The 14,706-nt window shown below is 49.5% G+C and overlaps 1 protein-coding gene and 1 pseudogene across 3 annotated transcripts; both read right to left on the minus strand.

The window, feature by feature from the left end:
* LOC143786216 (uncharacterized) overlaps positions 1-14,706 on the minus strand; it is a 47,301-nt pseudogene that overhangs the window by 16,842 nt on the left and 15,753 nt on the right.
* Positions 9,320-14,107, minus strand: LOC143785840 (uncharacterized). 3 transcript variants are annotated; one of them, XR_013218109.1, is made up of 6 exons: positions 13,961-14,107; positions 12,992-13,149; positions 11,696-11,820; positions 11,480-11,614; positions 10,631-10,805; positions 9,320-10,229 (listed from the first exon to the last, which is right to left on the minus strand). XR_013218109.1 is itself a non-coding variant. In XM_077274980.1 (6 exons), the coding sequence occupies exons 5-6, from the start codon at positions 10,698-10,700 to the stop codon at positions 9,411-9,413; spliced, it is 876 nt and encodes a 291-aa protein (XP_077131095.1). In that variant the 5' UTR covers positions 10,701-10,805; positions 11,480-11,614; positions 11,696-11,820; positions 12,992-13,149; positions 13,961-14,107; the 3' UTR covers positions 9,320-9,410. The 3 variants fall into 3 exon arrangements, 2 of the variants coding, with proteins under 2 accessions (XP_077131095.1, XP_077131096.1); XM_077274980.1 differs by having other exon boundaries at positions 9,320-10,216; XM_077274981.1 differs by lacking the exon at positions 13,961-14,107 and adding an exon at positions 13,676-13,934 and having other exon boundaries at positions 9,320-10,216.

The following is a 14,706-nucleotide window of genomic DNA, read 5'->3' on the forward strand; positions in this document are numbered from 1 at the left end:
CGGCTCCATGCTGCAGCTCCTCGGTCCTCTCTTTACACGACTCCATGCTGCAGCCCCTCGGTCCTCTCCTCACAGGGCTCCATGCTGCAGCTCCTCGGTCCTCTCCTCACACGGCTCCATGCTGCAGCCCCTCGGTCCTCTCCTCACACGACTCCATGCTGCAGCCCCTCGGTCCTCTCCTCACACTGGCTCCGTGCTGCGGCCCCTCGGTCCTCTCCTCACACGGCTCCATGCCGCAGCCCCTCGGTCCTCTCCTCACACGGCTCCATGCTGCAGCCCCTCGGTCCTCTCCTCACACGACTCCATGCTGCAGCCCCTCGGTCCTCTCCTCACACTGGCTCCGTGCTGCGGCCCCTCGGTCCTCTCCTCACACGGCTCCATGCCGCAGCCCCTCGGTCCTCTCCTCACACTGGCTCCGTGCTGCAGCCCCTCGGTCCTCTCCTCACACGGCTCCATGCTGCAGCCCCTCGGTCCTCTCCTCACACGGCTCCATGCTGCGGCCCCTCGGTCCTCTCCTCACACGGCTCCATGCTGCAGCTCCTCGGTCCTCTCCTCACACGGCTCCATGCTGCAGCCCCTCGGTCCTCTCCTCACACGGCTCCGTGCTGCAGCCCCTCGGTCCTCTCCTCACACGGCTCCATGCTGCAGCTCCTCGGTCCTCTCCTCACATGGCTCCATGCTGCAGCTCCTCGGTCCTCTCCTCACACGGCTCCATGCTGCGGCCCCTCGGTCCTCTGCTCACACGGCTCCATGCTGCGGCCCCTCGGTCCTCTCCTCACACGGCTCCGTGCTGCAGCCCCTCGGTCCTCTCCCCACTTCTCTTCTTCTCCACCAGCAGCTTCCTGTTATCGGATCTTCATTGGACTGAAGGAGGCTCCGCCCTTTCCGGTGATGTCATGATCCAAGGAATCACTCCTCCCCCTCAAGAAATCAACTCCAGTGTAGACGCTGCCATGTTGGTACACCCAGGCCGGTTCACCTTGTTACCGAATACCGAGGTGTGAATGGCGTTTTCTGTGCGTTACTTTGCTGGAGACCAATTCATTGTACAATCAGCCGGACCGTGTTCTGCATCATGGCGCCGAGTGCGCGGTCCCTGCCCCCCCCCCCAGAGTGCGGTCCCTGCCCCCCCCCCAGAGTGCGGTCCCTGCCCCCCCCCAGAGTGCGGTCCCTGCCCCCCCCCCAGAGTGCGCGGTCCCTGCCCCCCCCCCCAGAGTGCGGTCCCTGCCCCCCCCCCCCAGAGTGCACGGTCGCTGCCCCCCCCCCAGAGTGCGGTCCCTGCCCCCCCCCCCCAGAGTGCGGTCCCTGCCCCCCCCCAGAGTGCGGTCCCTGCCCCCCCCCCCCCAGAGTGCGGTCCCTGCCCCCCCCCCCAGAGTGCAGTCCCTGCCCTCCCCCCCCAGAGTGCGCGGTCGCCGCCCTCCCCCCCCCCCCCAGTGTACGGCTGCCCGTAGTGACTGTGAGCACAACATGGCGCGCTGTCTCCCCCGCCGGGATTGTGGTCGCCCTAATGTCAGTGGGCCGGGAGCTGCTCCTGGTACAGGCGGATGCCGGCAGTGTAGCACAGCTGACCTCTGCAGCTCCTGAGGCCGCGCCCGACGTGTCCATGATTTGTTTATTCTACAATTCTTATTTTTAGGGCTAAACCTCGGTCTCTCGGGCTCACACAACTCACTTGTTGCTTCATTTATTTTTTTGTTTTTTAATTGAGCAAAACCCCCCTAATATTTCCATCTTCTTGTGTGTGTTACCTTTGGCCACTAGATGGCGGCACATACACTGCAGGCGGATTACCCGCTCGCTTTACTGCCTGCTGTGACAGCATTTCTTTTGTGTTTATGATCCCAGTTTCGGTCTTCACGTGGCCCCGACGTTCTGCTCTCCTATTTGTATTGCAGGAGCCTCGACGTGCAGGTTACACACTTCTCTTTCCACCTGTTGCAAGGCCCAAAACATCCGGTGGAGAATCTCCTGATAGACAACCTCACCCAGCGTGGCTCAGCTGTCCCCGGGACCGCAGCCGGCAGCTCCGGGTGGAGTTACAGTTGGATCGAGCCTGTCACATCGGCTACATTGATATAGGTGCCGCAGTTGGAGCAGATCTTGGTGTTCCAGCTTGTGTGTGACTGGGTGTCTCTGCTCTCATGTGTTGTGTCCGCCCCCGTGAACAGGAAACAGTGGTTCGGCCTTCCTACAGATCGACGTGGGACGTTCCATCTGGACTCTGGATAAGGGGTTCACCACTCTCCTCCCCACGACCACGCTGATGCCACCGGCAGACGCCAGACTGATGAAGAACCACAGAGGGGTCCGGATGTTCAAAGAGGGTAAAGGAAAATGGTGACAACAGCTCTAGATGTGGCTGGTGCAGAAAATGTAATTTTTTATTTATTGCAGCTTTAGGTGTGACTGTAGTACAGCAACATGTAAAAGTTTGTGCACCCCTGGTCAAAATTACTGTTATTGTGAACAGTGCTGGCCAAAAGACACGAGAGCTCCTCACAATGCATGGAGGTCTCCACCCTAAGTCTAACACCCAAAGATTGTACGCCAGCAGAAAGGAGGGTGGTCGAGGCCTGATAAGCATCCAAGCCACCATCACGGATGAAACCAGGAGTATCCAGGAATACAGCAGGAGAATGGCTCCAAACGATGAGATGCTGAGAGAGCCTAAGGCAGCAACAGATCTGGAAGGAGCAGGACCATGAAGCACCATGGCAAGACAAGCCGCTGCATGGGACGTACCATCGACAGATAATGGAGGCGGCTGACATGGAGAAATCCTACCAATGGCTGGAGAAAGCTGGACTCCGAGACAGAGGCACTGATCATAGCGGCAAAAGAGCGAGCACCAAGGACCAGATCCATAGAAGCCGGAATCTACAAGACAAGACCCAAGGTGCAGACTATGCAAAGAAACCTCAGAAATCGTCCAACACACAATGGCTGGATGCGAAATGCAGGAACAGCGTCTACCGAACGCCACAACCAAGGAGCGGGAACTGTATACAGGAACATCTGCACAGCGTATGGGCTAAGTCCAGGTGGGAGACCCCAGAGAAATGGTGGAGAATGAAGGGGCTAAAATCCTGTGGGATCTAAAGATCCAGATGGATAAGCAGGTGTTGGCTAACCAACCAGACGTGATAGTAGACAAGGAGCAGAGGACAGCAATGATAATAGATGAGGCAGCAACATCAGAAAGAAGGAATATGAGAAGCTGGAGAAACACCAGGGCCTCAGAGGAGAACTGGAGAAGGTGTGGAGGCAACAGTGATTCCAGTGGTGATCGTAGCACGTGGAGCAGTGACCCCTAAGAGGAAGGATGGCTGCAACAGATCCCAGGAGCAACATCTGAGCTCTGTCCAGAAAAGCGCAATGCTGGGAACAGCTAAGATCCTGCGCAGAACCCTCAAACTCCCAGGAGGACTCGAGAATGAGGAAGGACAACAAAGACCACCCCCATTTGGGGTGAGAAGGAAAATTCTATCTATCTATCTATATCTCGTATGTACTTGAGTATAAGCCAACACTGGGAAAACTTATTGACTCGAGTATAAGCCTGGGATGTGAAATGCAGCAGCTACTGGTAAATGTCAAAAATAAAAATAGATACCAATAAAAGTAAAATTAATTGAGACATCAGTAGGTTAAGTGTTTTTGAATGTCCATATTAAATCAGGAGCCCCATATAATGCTCCATACAGTTCATGATGGCCCCATAAGATGCTCCATATTAAAATATGCCCCATACAATGCTGCACAAATGTGGATTATGGCCCCATAAGATGCTCCATACAGACATTTGCCCCATATGCTGTTGCTGCGATTAAAAGAATAAAAAAATCGCATACTCACCTCTCAGGCCCTCGGCACTTGCTATATTCACCTGCTCCCCATTCCACCGCCGACCGCCGCTGTGTCTTCCCCATCCTGTGCACTGATGTTCAGGCAGAGGGCGGCGCGCACTAATTGCGTCACCGCACCCTCTGACCTGAGTGTCAGTGTAGAGGAGGCAGCGGCGCCGACGGTGGAACGGGGAGCAGGTGAATATAGCGCACTGCGTTATATCACCTGCTCCTGGCGCGGTCCCTGCACGTCTGTACCCCGGCAGCTTCTTCCTGTAGTGAGCTTTCACATGGTACCCCTCATTACAGTAATGAATATGCGGCTCCACCCCTATGGGAGTGGAGTCGGGTCCATATTCATTACTGTAGTGAGCGGTACCATGTGACCGCTCACTACAGAAACAAGCTGTCGGGGGGAAAAAAACGTGCAGGGACCGTGCCAGGAGCAGTATTATTACAAAGCTCCGCTCCCCCTCCCCTGCCGACCCTTGGGTATGACTCGAGTATAAGCCGAGAGGGTTACTTTCAGCCAAAAAAAGTGGGCTGAAAATCTCGGCTTATACTCGAGTATATACAGTAATTTCATCTTTTAGATTTTCAAAATTACTTAAAGGACAACTGGCTGATGCCAAGGTTTGTGCACCCTTGGATATATGTGTGCTCAGATAACTTTGACCCAGGTTTCAGACCTTAATTAGCCTGTTAAGGTTATGGCTTCTTCACTATAATTGTTAGGAAAGGCCGATGATGGAAATTTCCCAGCTTTATAAAAACCCAGCCTCCTCTAACCAAAAAACAGCAGCTTTGAATTCTTCTAAGCGGCTGCCTAGCATTCTGAAAAGGAAAATGGTGGAGCCCACAAAGCAGGAGAAGGCTATAAGAAGATAGAAAAGCGTTTCCATGTTGCCTTTTCCTCATTTAGTAATGTAGTTAAAAAATGGCAGTTACCAGAAACAGTGGAGGTCAAGATAAGGTCTGGAAGACCAAGGAAAATTTCATCAAGAGCTGCTCATAGGATTGGTAGAGAAGCAAATCAGAACTCCCACTTGGCTGCAAAAGACCTTCAGAAAGATTGAGCAGACTCTGGAGTTGTGGTACATTGTTCTACTGTTCAGAGACACCTGCACAAATATGACCTTCATGGAAGAGTCATCAGGGGAAAACCTCTCCTGCATCCAATCAATGGAATTCAGCTTTAGAAGTCTGCAAAGAACATCTAAACAAGCCTGATGCATTTTGGAAACAAGTCCTGTGGACCGATGAGGATAAAATAGAACTCTGTGGCCACAATGATAAAAGGTGGAGAAAAAAGGGCACAGAATGTCAGGAAAATAACATCTCGCCAACCATTAAGCATGGGGGAGGATCATTCTTTGCACTGTGTTGCAGCCAATAGCTTGGGGAAAATTTCAAGGGTAGAGTGAAGAATGGATTCAATGAAATTTCAACAAATTCTTGAAAAAAACATCTGTAAAAAAGCTGAAGGTGAAAAGAGGAAGAGGATGGCTGCTACATATGGAGAATGGTCCTAAACACACGTCACAATCCACAATAGACCTGAAAAGGGGCAAACTGAAGGTTTTACAATGGCCCTCACAGTCCCCTGATCTCAGCATCATTGAAAATCTGTGGCGAAACCTCAAAATAGCAGAGGAAGCAAAACGCCCCAGGAATCTCACAGAACTGGAGGAATTCTACAAGGAAGAACGGAGGAAAATCCCTCACACAAGAACTGAAAGACTCGTGTCTGGATACAGAAAGCGTTTACAGGCTGATACTTGTACTAACCATGCAGGGTGCACAAACTTTTTCATCTGCTCATTTTCCTTTTTGTAATTTTTAAAATGTAAACGATGAAAAAAATATATATTTTTATTGCCTAAAACACCAAGGAGAGGCGACATCTGTAACTTTAGGCCTTTTACAGATCATTTCATCTTCAGCTCTCTTCACTGTTCACAATAACAGTGATTCTGACCAGCAGGGGATAAACGGTTACATGCCACTGTAGATGTGAGTGGAGCATAATGTGTGAATTTACAGACTGCAGCTCTGGAGGTGGCTGGAGTATATGCATATTTTCAGTGGATGCAGCTCTGGAGGTGGCTGGAGTATATGAATATTATCTGTGGATGCAGCCCTGGAGGTGGCTGGAGTATATGAATATTTTCTGTGGATGCAGCTCCGGAGGTGGCTGGAGTATATGAATATTATCTGTGGATGCAGCTCTGGTGACTGGAGTATATGAATATTTTCTGTGGATGCAGCTCTGGTGGTGGCTGGAGTATATGAATAATTTCTGTGGATGCAGCTCCGGAGGTGACTGGAGTGTGTGCTGCTCTGGGGGGACTGCAGGTTTTTCTGTAGAGCAGACTCCCCTCGGCAGGAGACTTCCTCGCAGGAGCCGCCCTGGAGAAGTGGGACCGTGTCACCTGCACGCAGCCCTTCAACAAGCAGGAGCAGTTCGGTCTGTCGTTCATCCGCGTCCTCTCCACCCCGGATGAAGAGGATGAGGAGCGGCTCGAAGGCTCTGGGGTACGTCGTGTGGTGTAGGAAGGACGACCCGGCTACTTCCCTCATTAATGACATCATGGAACTACATCTCCCAGCATGCCTTTTGTTTCCAGAGGGGCTGACACATCTGACCCCGGATGATGGATCTCCCTCCGTAGGAGGAGACTGAATCCACTGCAGGGGACTGTAGATCCTCCGTCCCCCTCCGTTGTGCTCTCAGCAGCGGCCCCCCTCCGTTGTGCTCTCGGCAGCGGCCCCCCTCCGTTGTGCTCTCGGCGGCGGCCCCCCTCCGCTGTGCTCTCGGCAGCGGCCCCCCTCCGTTGTGCTCTCGGCAGCGGCCCCCCTCCGTTGTGCTCTCGGCAGCGGCCACCCTCCGTTGTGCTCTCAGCAGCGGCCACCCTCCGTTGTGCTCTCGGCAGCGCTGCCGTTAGTCGAGCTCCAGGCCGTCTGTTACCCATCACTGCTCTTTTTCCCTTACAGGGCGGCCGCTCCTGTCCAGTCTCTCCCCTACACTCCGGAGAGCAGCCCACCCTGGACGCTCAGGACCCCGAGGCCCGGTACGTACCCGCTGGGCGCATTCTCACCCGCTCCTGGGATCTCGCGGTCTGTGGGTGCAGTCAGCAGCGTCCCTTCTGGTGCTCTGTCCCTCCACCATTCTTTACACTGCAGCTCTTCTACAGTGTTGTACAGCCGGACTCATTGATCTCAGGTTCGTTGCTTTGCTGGAGAGGGCGGTTACTGCACCTTTGGTCTGAGCTCTGATTAATCTCAGCCACCTGCGAGCTGTTATTTCTGGGGGTCCTGGGATTTAATCCTCTGCCCCCTCATGTCGTGTCTGTACCTGTAGGAGTCAGAAGCTGCGAGACAAGCTGCAGAGCGTGGCCTCCCCTCCCCCGGCCTCCATGAGCCGCTCCGCGCGCATGCTTCTGCTGTCTGCAGCCAAGTCCCGAAAACGCCGCCCTCCAATTACTGCCGTTCCGAGCCCCTCCATCCCGCCATGTGGGGACCGTGGCAGCCAGCAGGGGGACAGCCCGGTGTCCTCCGGTAAGTATCCGCCTGTGGAGGACTGACATCTGGGGGATCAGTGGGACCCCCACAACACCTTTCTGGCACATTAGATCAGAAGGGAACGGCCCCTTTAAATTCAGACATTTTTGCAAACTTCTGTTTTCCCGCTGCAGTGACCCCATCACAGCTCCCACCTCCCGGCTTTTATACAGGGGTCTGCCCGATCATTTACGTTACCGTAACCCTCCATTTTCTGGCTGCTCCCGCAGGATCTTGTCCCGAGACCCCCATGACGAGACTCCACCCATCAAAGAAGGAACACGAGACCCCTAATTGCCGACTGAAAATGGAGGAGGCCCGAAGAAGGTAGGACGTCTCCAGAGACCCCTAGGGCTCTAACACCCCCAATGTGACAAGCTCCTAAAGGGGTCTCCATCCACAGCACGTCACCTCCCCGGCCCCCCGTACTGTCCGGGTGTTCACACATCAGTCATAGGACGTAATTCATGGCTTCCCCCATAGCTCTGTTCTGACGGAGAATCTCGGGATCTTTGGGGGTCCGGGCGATTAGGGGCTGATTACAATATAAGAAATAGGAAGGACTGGTGGCGCTGATGTGGCTAATAAGCCCAATGTTTAAGCACATAATTATTTTTGGATCTTTTATTGATAACAATTCTATAATATAATTCAGCTCCTAATATAATTCACCCCCATAGGCAGCTTCTATAGTATAATGCAACCTCATAGGCAGCCTCTATAGCATAATGCACCCGCCATAGGCAGACTCTAAAGTGTAATGCACCCCCCGTAGTCAGACTCCATAGTATAATGCACCCCCCGAAGGCAGACTCTATAGTATAATGTACCTCCCATAAGGAGACTATAGTATAATGCAGCCCCTAATATAATGCACCCCCATAGGCACCCTCTATAGCATAATGCACCCGCCATAGGCAGCCTCTATAGGCAGACTCTATAGTATAATGCACCCCCATAGGCCGACTCAGTAGTATAATGCATCCCCCATAGGCAGACTCTATAGTATAATGCAGACTCTATAGTGTAAGGCAGCCCCTAATATAATGCCCCCCCCCATAGGCAGCCTCTATAGTATAATGTAGGCCCATAGGCAGCCTCTATAGTATAATGCACCCCCACAGGCAGCCTTTATAGTATAATGCAGCCCCAAACGCAGCCTTTATAGTATAATGCATCCCATAGGCAGCCTCTATAATATAATGCACCGCCACAGGCAGCCTCTATAGTATAATTCAGCCCCTAATATAATGCACCTCCAAAGGCAGCTTCTATAATATAATGCACCCCCTAGTATAATGTAATATAATGCTCCCCCATAGGCAGCCTCTATAGTATAACGCAGCCTCTATAGTATAATGCAGCCCCTAATATAATGCAACCCCATAGGCAGCCTCTATAGTGTAATGCAGCCCCTAATATAATGCACCCCCATAGGCAGCCTCTATAGTATAATGCAGCCCCTAATATAATGCACCCCCATAGGCAGCCTCTATAGTGTAATGCAGCCCCTAATATAATGCACCCCCATAGGCAGCCTCTATAGTGTAATGCAGCCCCATATATATGGACACTCACGTGCAGCATAGTAAATCAGATTAGAAGTAGTACAATAGATTTAGTGCTTGTTTTGTAATTGGAGCAAACTGTCCACAGATTTAATAGAGGTGTTGCCCCAGAAATTGCAGAACGGATAATGGCAAGTATGGGGACCACTAGAGCTAAATGGATTCTGTAATGCAGTGGCGGACATATCACTGATGTAGTTTAGAAAATTCCGGAAATGATGCATAAATAGGTAAAAAGTAGTTGCATCGTGTGACTGTTCCTCTATAAATGTATCAATATGGCCGTACACGAAGAAACTCCTGGTAACATAGAAAACTGAAAAAATGGAGTGCTGACTTCATAAGTATAAAAAACATATACATTTTATTTAGTAAAAATCATTAATAAAGGAAATAAATATATATTGGGGATGGATACACGAGCACATGTTGGGATTTATGCTCTTCTCTGTCTGTTCTGTTGGAAACAGTTTTGGCGGCAGTAAGGACAGTAGCGGTTTTGGCGGAGCCATGGTGTAATGCAGCTCTGATGAAAAAGATGTCGGCAGGGCAGCACAATAAGCTGCTCACCTACTTCATAATCACCTAGGCATATGGCACAAGAAGGAATCTCCTCCTGGCCTGTGGCGCTCCTGGTAGGAAGGCGTTCTATTTGCCGTATCCTTGTCATTCCTCTCCGCCGTCCTCTCCTCCGCAGGGGTGCAGCCTGCGGTGGGGTTGTATCCTCAACTGAATCTAATCCGGCCTGATTCTCAGCATCTGTGCCCACGGATGGTGGAATAAAATTTGGCTGAGGATCGGCCCCGGAGGTGGTTGCCGCTTCATTTCCACCACTCCTGTTATTGCTGCTGCTCGGTAGTGACGCATCAGCAGAACTGTGACGGTCAGGGAGCGTGGTCGGTGGTAAAGCCTCCGCAGGCCTGAGATTGTCAGGGAGCGTGGTCGGTGGTAAAGCTTCCGCAGGCCTGAGATTGTCAGGGAGCGTGGTCGGTGGTAAAGCCTCCGCAGGCCTGAGATTGTCAGGGCGCGTGGTCGGTGGTAAAGGCTCAGGAGAGATGGGACGGTCAGGTAGCGGCCTATGTGGCGAACGGCTCCTGTGTCTGGTCTCCTCTCGTACTGAGCGCCTGGATGGGTCTCTAACTCTTCTTCTTCTCTCTGGAGAAGGTACATAATCTCTGTCATCTTCAATCCTTCCTCCTCTTGTCTGAGACGACCTGAGTCTTCCGATCACAGGGCTCTGATCTGAAGGGAAAAACTCATGTATTATAATGACAGAAAATATCATAAATGACAGGTACAAATGTGTCTATCATCTATTATCTATCTATTATCTATCTATTATTTCTCTATAAATTTTTACTGGGCCGGGACACCGCTCTGCACACACCCAAGAATAATCTAAGCACGTTGACCCCTGTTGTGAGCGATGTGTGCTGGTCTGAGGGTCCGGACCCCACCGATCGTCACTACTACAATACCCAGAGTTATTAGTTTAGTTCCCCGTCTAACATTGTCCCCAGTATACAGGCAGAAATATTTCTAACTCCTCTTATGGAAAGAACTAGAGAGTGGAACCTGTTGTTACTGGGGTGACGACAAAAAGACCCCGGTATAATCCCCCCACACACACCCCTTACATTGTAAAGGTTCACTTACTTCGGTTTTCTGGCCGGTTCATCCATGCAATGTTGTCCATGATCAGCTGCCTCAATTCCCGAGAACTCATGGTTTCTCCTCAAAAGTGTTCAGTAACGTGCTCTTCCGGCGCACAATAGTCGCAGATCTCACAGCGCAGAGCAACACGCAGAAGTCACTCAGTGTGCGAGAAGTCCTGCAGAATAATCCACAAATGGAAAAAAGTTATAGGACAATAAACAGCAAAAGCCAAAAAGTAGTGACCATAAGTAGTATGGAAGGACGAGAAGATGAAGCCGCAAAACATCGAGAAAGTGTTTACATGGGAACTGCCCGGCAACAAATTGTATAAATCACTAGTATAAGTGATTATAAGAAACTTTGTAACATATGATATCAGAGAAATCGTCTTTAATCTATTCTTATGGGTCAATTCCTCCACTTTCCCGTCTCCTGAGCTCATTAACTCTGAATAACCTCCTGTAATCCGTCTTGCTCTGCACAGAGATTTCACAAGTTAGGAGGCAGAGGAGGAGCACTGCCAGGAGGAAGCACAGAATCATTGTCCTGCAGGATTCTAGCAGGTACATTAGCTTATACCAGAGCTGGATTCACAGCTACAATGCTCAGTACTGATATATAATTTCCTCCATGGCTCTGTGCTACCTAAGGTAAGAGGTAAAATACTTTTTTTGCGGGAGACACTGATTCAAAGACAAATGCAAATTAGAGATAGTGACTGTAGGGTGAAAATTGTAGAACAATACAAAATACCATACAAGCCATATAATGGCCGGAAATGGCGCTATTCCTCACATCATGTTCACACATTGCAACTTAGACTTAAATGTTACAGAAAAGTATCGTTACCTTCTAACTACTTTACTCTTCTTGTAAATCCAAGAAATGTGATGTCACTAGTAGTGCTACAGAATTCAGCTGGGATCTTAGTAATCGACAGGGATCTTCTTGTCAAGATTTCAGCTCTGTAGTCGTTTATCAACCCTAAAAGGAACAATAGATCGGTCAGATTTTATTCTTTTATTTTTAGGCAGGAAATGTTTGTTATGACCTCAGAATACTTACAGTAATATCTGGTGAATTCCCGATGGAAATAAGATTCCTAATCCAGAACAAAGTTTACACTTGGAGTTTTCAACGCTCAACAAGTAAAACTTTGAGAACCTTCCAGCAGTAGAGAATTATTCCACCTGTAGTATAAGGAACAGATGAGTTTTACCATTTTATTCCTCAGTTCTGTGTGTAGAGCCCAGGTCGGACTGGCCATGGGCGTGGGGAGCAGTGAATATTAATTTCTCTTTAGCAGCGGGCACAGGCTTTAGCCGCAGCAGTCGTCTCCTTCCTCCTGTCGCCTGCTGCTCCACCGCTGCTGCCCCCAGCATGTGCCGCATTCAACTGTATCGGCATCATAGGTGCAATAATAGAGGAGAGGGCATCAGATGATACTCCCTGCTCCATTATTGCCCTCTGCCTCTGCCACAGCCGGTGCGTGATGACGTCACCTCATACTGTGTGCCGGGCAGATGGCAGTGCAGCTGCTGAGACTGGAGCAGAGTCTGGAACCGCGGGGGAATGAGGAGGAGAGGTGAGGATTGTGGGATATATATATATATATATATATATATATATATATCAGTTAGTACTGGTGGCCATAAGACTGTAGGACTGTGGGGCTGTATTATATTCTATGGAGAGGCTACATTATATTCTATGGAGGGGCTGCATTATATTATATGAGGGGGCTACATTATATTCTATGGGAGTTTGCATTATACCCTATGAAGGGGCAGCATTTTACTCTATGGGGGGCTGCAATATAGTATTTGAGGGGGCTACATTATATTCTTTAAGGGGACTGCATTATACCCTATGAAGGGGCTGCATTTTACTCTATGAGGGGGCTGCATTATTCTATTTGAGGGCTGCATTATATTCTACGAGGGGGCTACATTATTTTATTTAAGGGGGCTACATTATACTCTATGGGAGGGGATGCATTATACTCTATGAGGGGGCTGCATTATATTTTATGAGGGGAGCTACATATTTTATGAGGGGGGGGCTACATTATACTCTGACACAAGTTTTATTTCAGATCTAAACCAAATAATTTTCAGCTTTAGGCCATGTTCACATGCTCAGTATTTGGTCAGTATTTTCCAGCAGTAAGAACTGCCTTAATGGCACCAGACACCCGACAATCAGCCAACAAGTAGCCGAATGATAGTGGTTAAATGCGGGAGGTTGTCAGGTGCAATTCTGGCCTAACTCAGTGGTCGGTGCTGACAGCCGTGGTCCGGCCTCCTCCACTTATCTAATTAGTGTAAGAAGATGGACCCTGGCGGCAGCCATTATACTCACTCTACAGATGTCCGGCTCTGCGGGGTCCTGTGCACGCTGATGTTCTCTTCTCAGCTTATGTAGGTGGTGACTGATGTCCCCTCTGTGGTCCTGGACCAGACAGCCAGGAGCTGACGTCCCCTCTGTGGTCCTGGACCAGACAGAGTCAGGAGGGAGATCTGAAGGGGAGAAGATAACATTGGAGCCATATTACACAGTGCTATAATCCCTGGTGCAGCCCGCCCTGCCCCATACAGGTAGAGCGCTGGCTGCCATTATTATTACTACTATTTATTAATAAAGGAAATCTCCCCTCCTCCCCCTGTAAATTGCTGGACACTGATATTTGCTCCCTGGTTTTCTCGCGGCCATTCCTACTCTTATATCCGGCCACTGAGGACTGGATTTGTTTCATGAATTGTAAATAAAAATATTCATGAAAATGTTTTTTCTGTTGTATTGTGCCGTGATTTGTGCCGGACGAGTTACTCATCAAAACATCGCATGTTCCCCATCATGGTATCAGTAAAAACGACAGCTCAGGGTGCAAAAAATAATCCTTCACCCAACCCCAAATCACGAAAAAAGAAACCGCTACGGGTGTCAGAAAATGGCAACAAACGCAAAAAGTGTTTTCATACAAAATTCAAGAATACATGAAAAAATAATGAGAAGAAAGCTTCTAGTTAGAACCTGAAGACCCACCTCTTCCGACAAGCCTACAACCTGCAGTAACCACCGATCGACCAAACCGCTGCATGACCAGCTCTATCCTCGCCTACTGTATTCTCACCCATCCCTTGTAGATTGTGAGCCCTCGCGGGCAGGGTCCTCACTCCTCCTGTACCAGTTGTGACTTGTATTGTTCAAGACTATTGTACTTGTTTTTATTATGTATACCCCGCCTCACATGTAAAACGCCATGGAAAAAATGGCGCTATAACAATAAATAATAATAGTTTCATAAATAACAACACAAAACAGATTTACCTCCAGATGTAGAAGTCCTCAGTCAGTGATCTTCAGGAAAATCCAGAAGTATCCTCTAATACAGTTTCGCTATTCCACAAGTAAATCGCAAGTAAAGCGCTAATCTCACAAGGAGAAGATCTAGGTACAGTGTTGTCAGGAGACAGACATATACCAAGTCTGAGCCAGTGAGATGGAACCGAGGGTTTTTAAGGTTCCGCTCTATTGTGACATCATCACTCACCTGTGTGACATCACTGCCCGCTTCCATATAAGGTAAGAGATGATGTCACAATGCAGCGGAATAACCAATACTTTTTCTCTCACTATCGGCCTCTTATAAAGCAGCTGATAATGATGGAGGCAGAAATAGGGATGAATGAAATAACATCCTGGCAATTTCCAGGTGTTAGATTACAGCCGGTGGTTACAGAGGTTTGGCTGAGCTTTTCCCATTTCCAATTCTCATCATATGACATTATAACACATTTACTCTTTTCTGACAGTTTCTTTTATCTTCTCATTCTCTCTATAAAGATACATTGAACTATATAATCTGATGCTCAGGATAAAGTCTTCAAGCATTTGGTGTCATTATTGGATTTTCTCACATTTCCACTGATAGGGGGCAGTGTTCTGGGATTTGTGTGATCATGTGATTCCAGGCCGACCATCACCAGGACCTCATGTCCTCATACAGTCTATTGGATGGATGATAACGTTAGTCAAAGGGGCATTTCCATGATAGAAGTGATGACAGGACATGT

The sequence above is a fragment of the Ranitomeya variabilis genome, chromosome 7 (assembly GCF_051348905.1).
Source record: "Ranitomeya variabilis isolate aRanVar5 chromosome 7, aRanVar5.hap1, whole genome shotgun sequence".
NCBI lineage: Eukaryota > Metazoa > Chordata > Amphibia > Anura > Dendrobatidae > Ranitomeya > Ranitomeya variabilis.

Bases quoted from the DNA above. Each gene is read 5' to 3' on its own strand.
- LOC143785840 (XM_077274980.1), bottom strand. From the start codon at position 10,700: ATGAGTTCTCGGGAATTGAGGCAGCTGATCATGGACAACATTGCATGG. The intron at 10,217-10,630 runs GTAAGTGAACCT...TTTTCCCTTCAG, and splicing joins GAACCGGCCAGAAAACCGAA to ATCAGAGCCCTGTGATCGGA.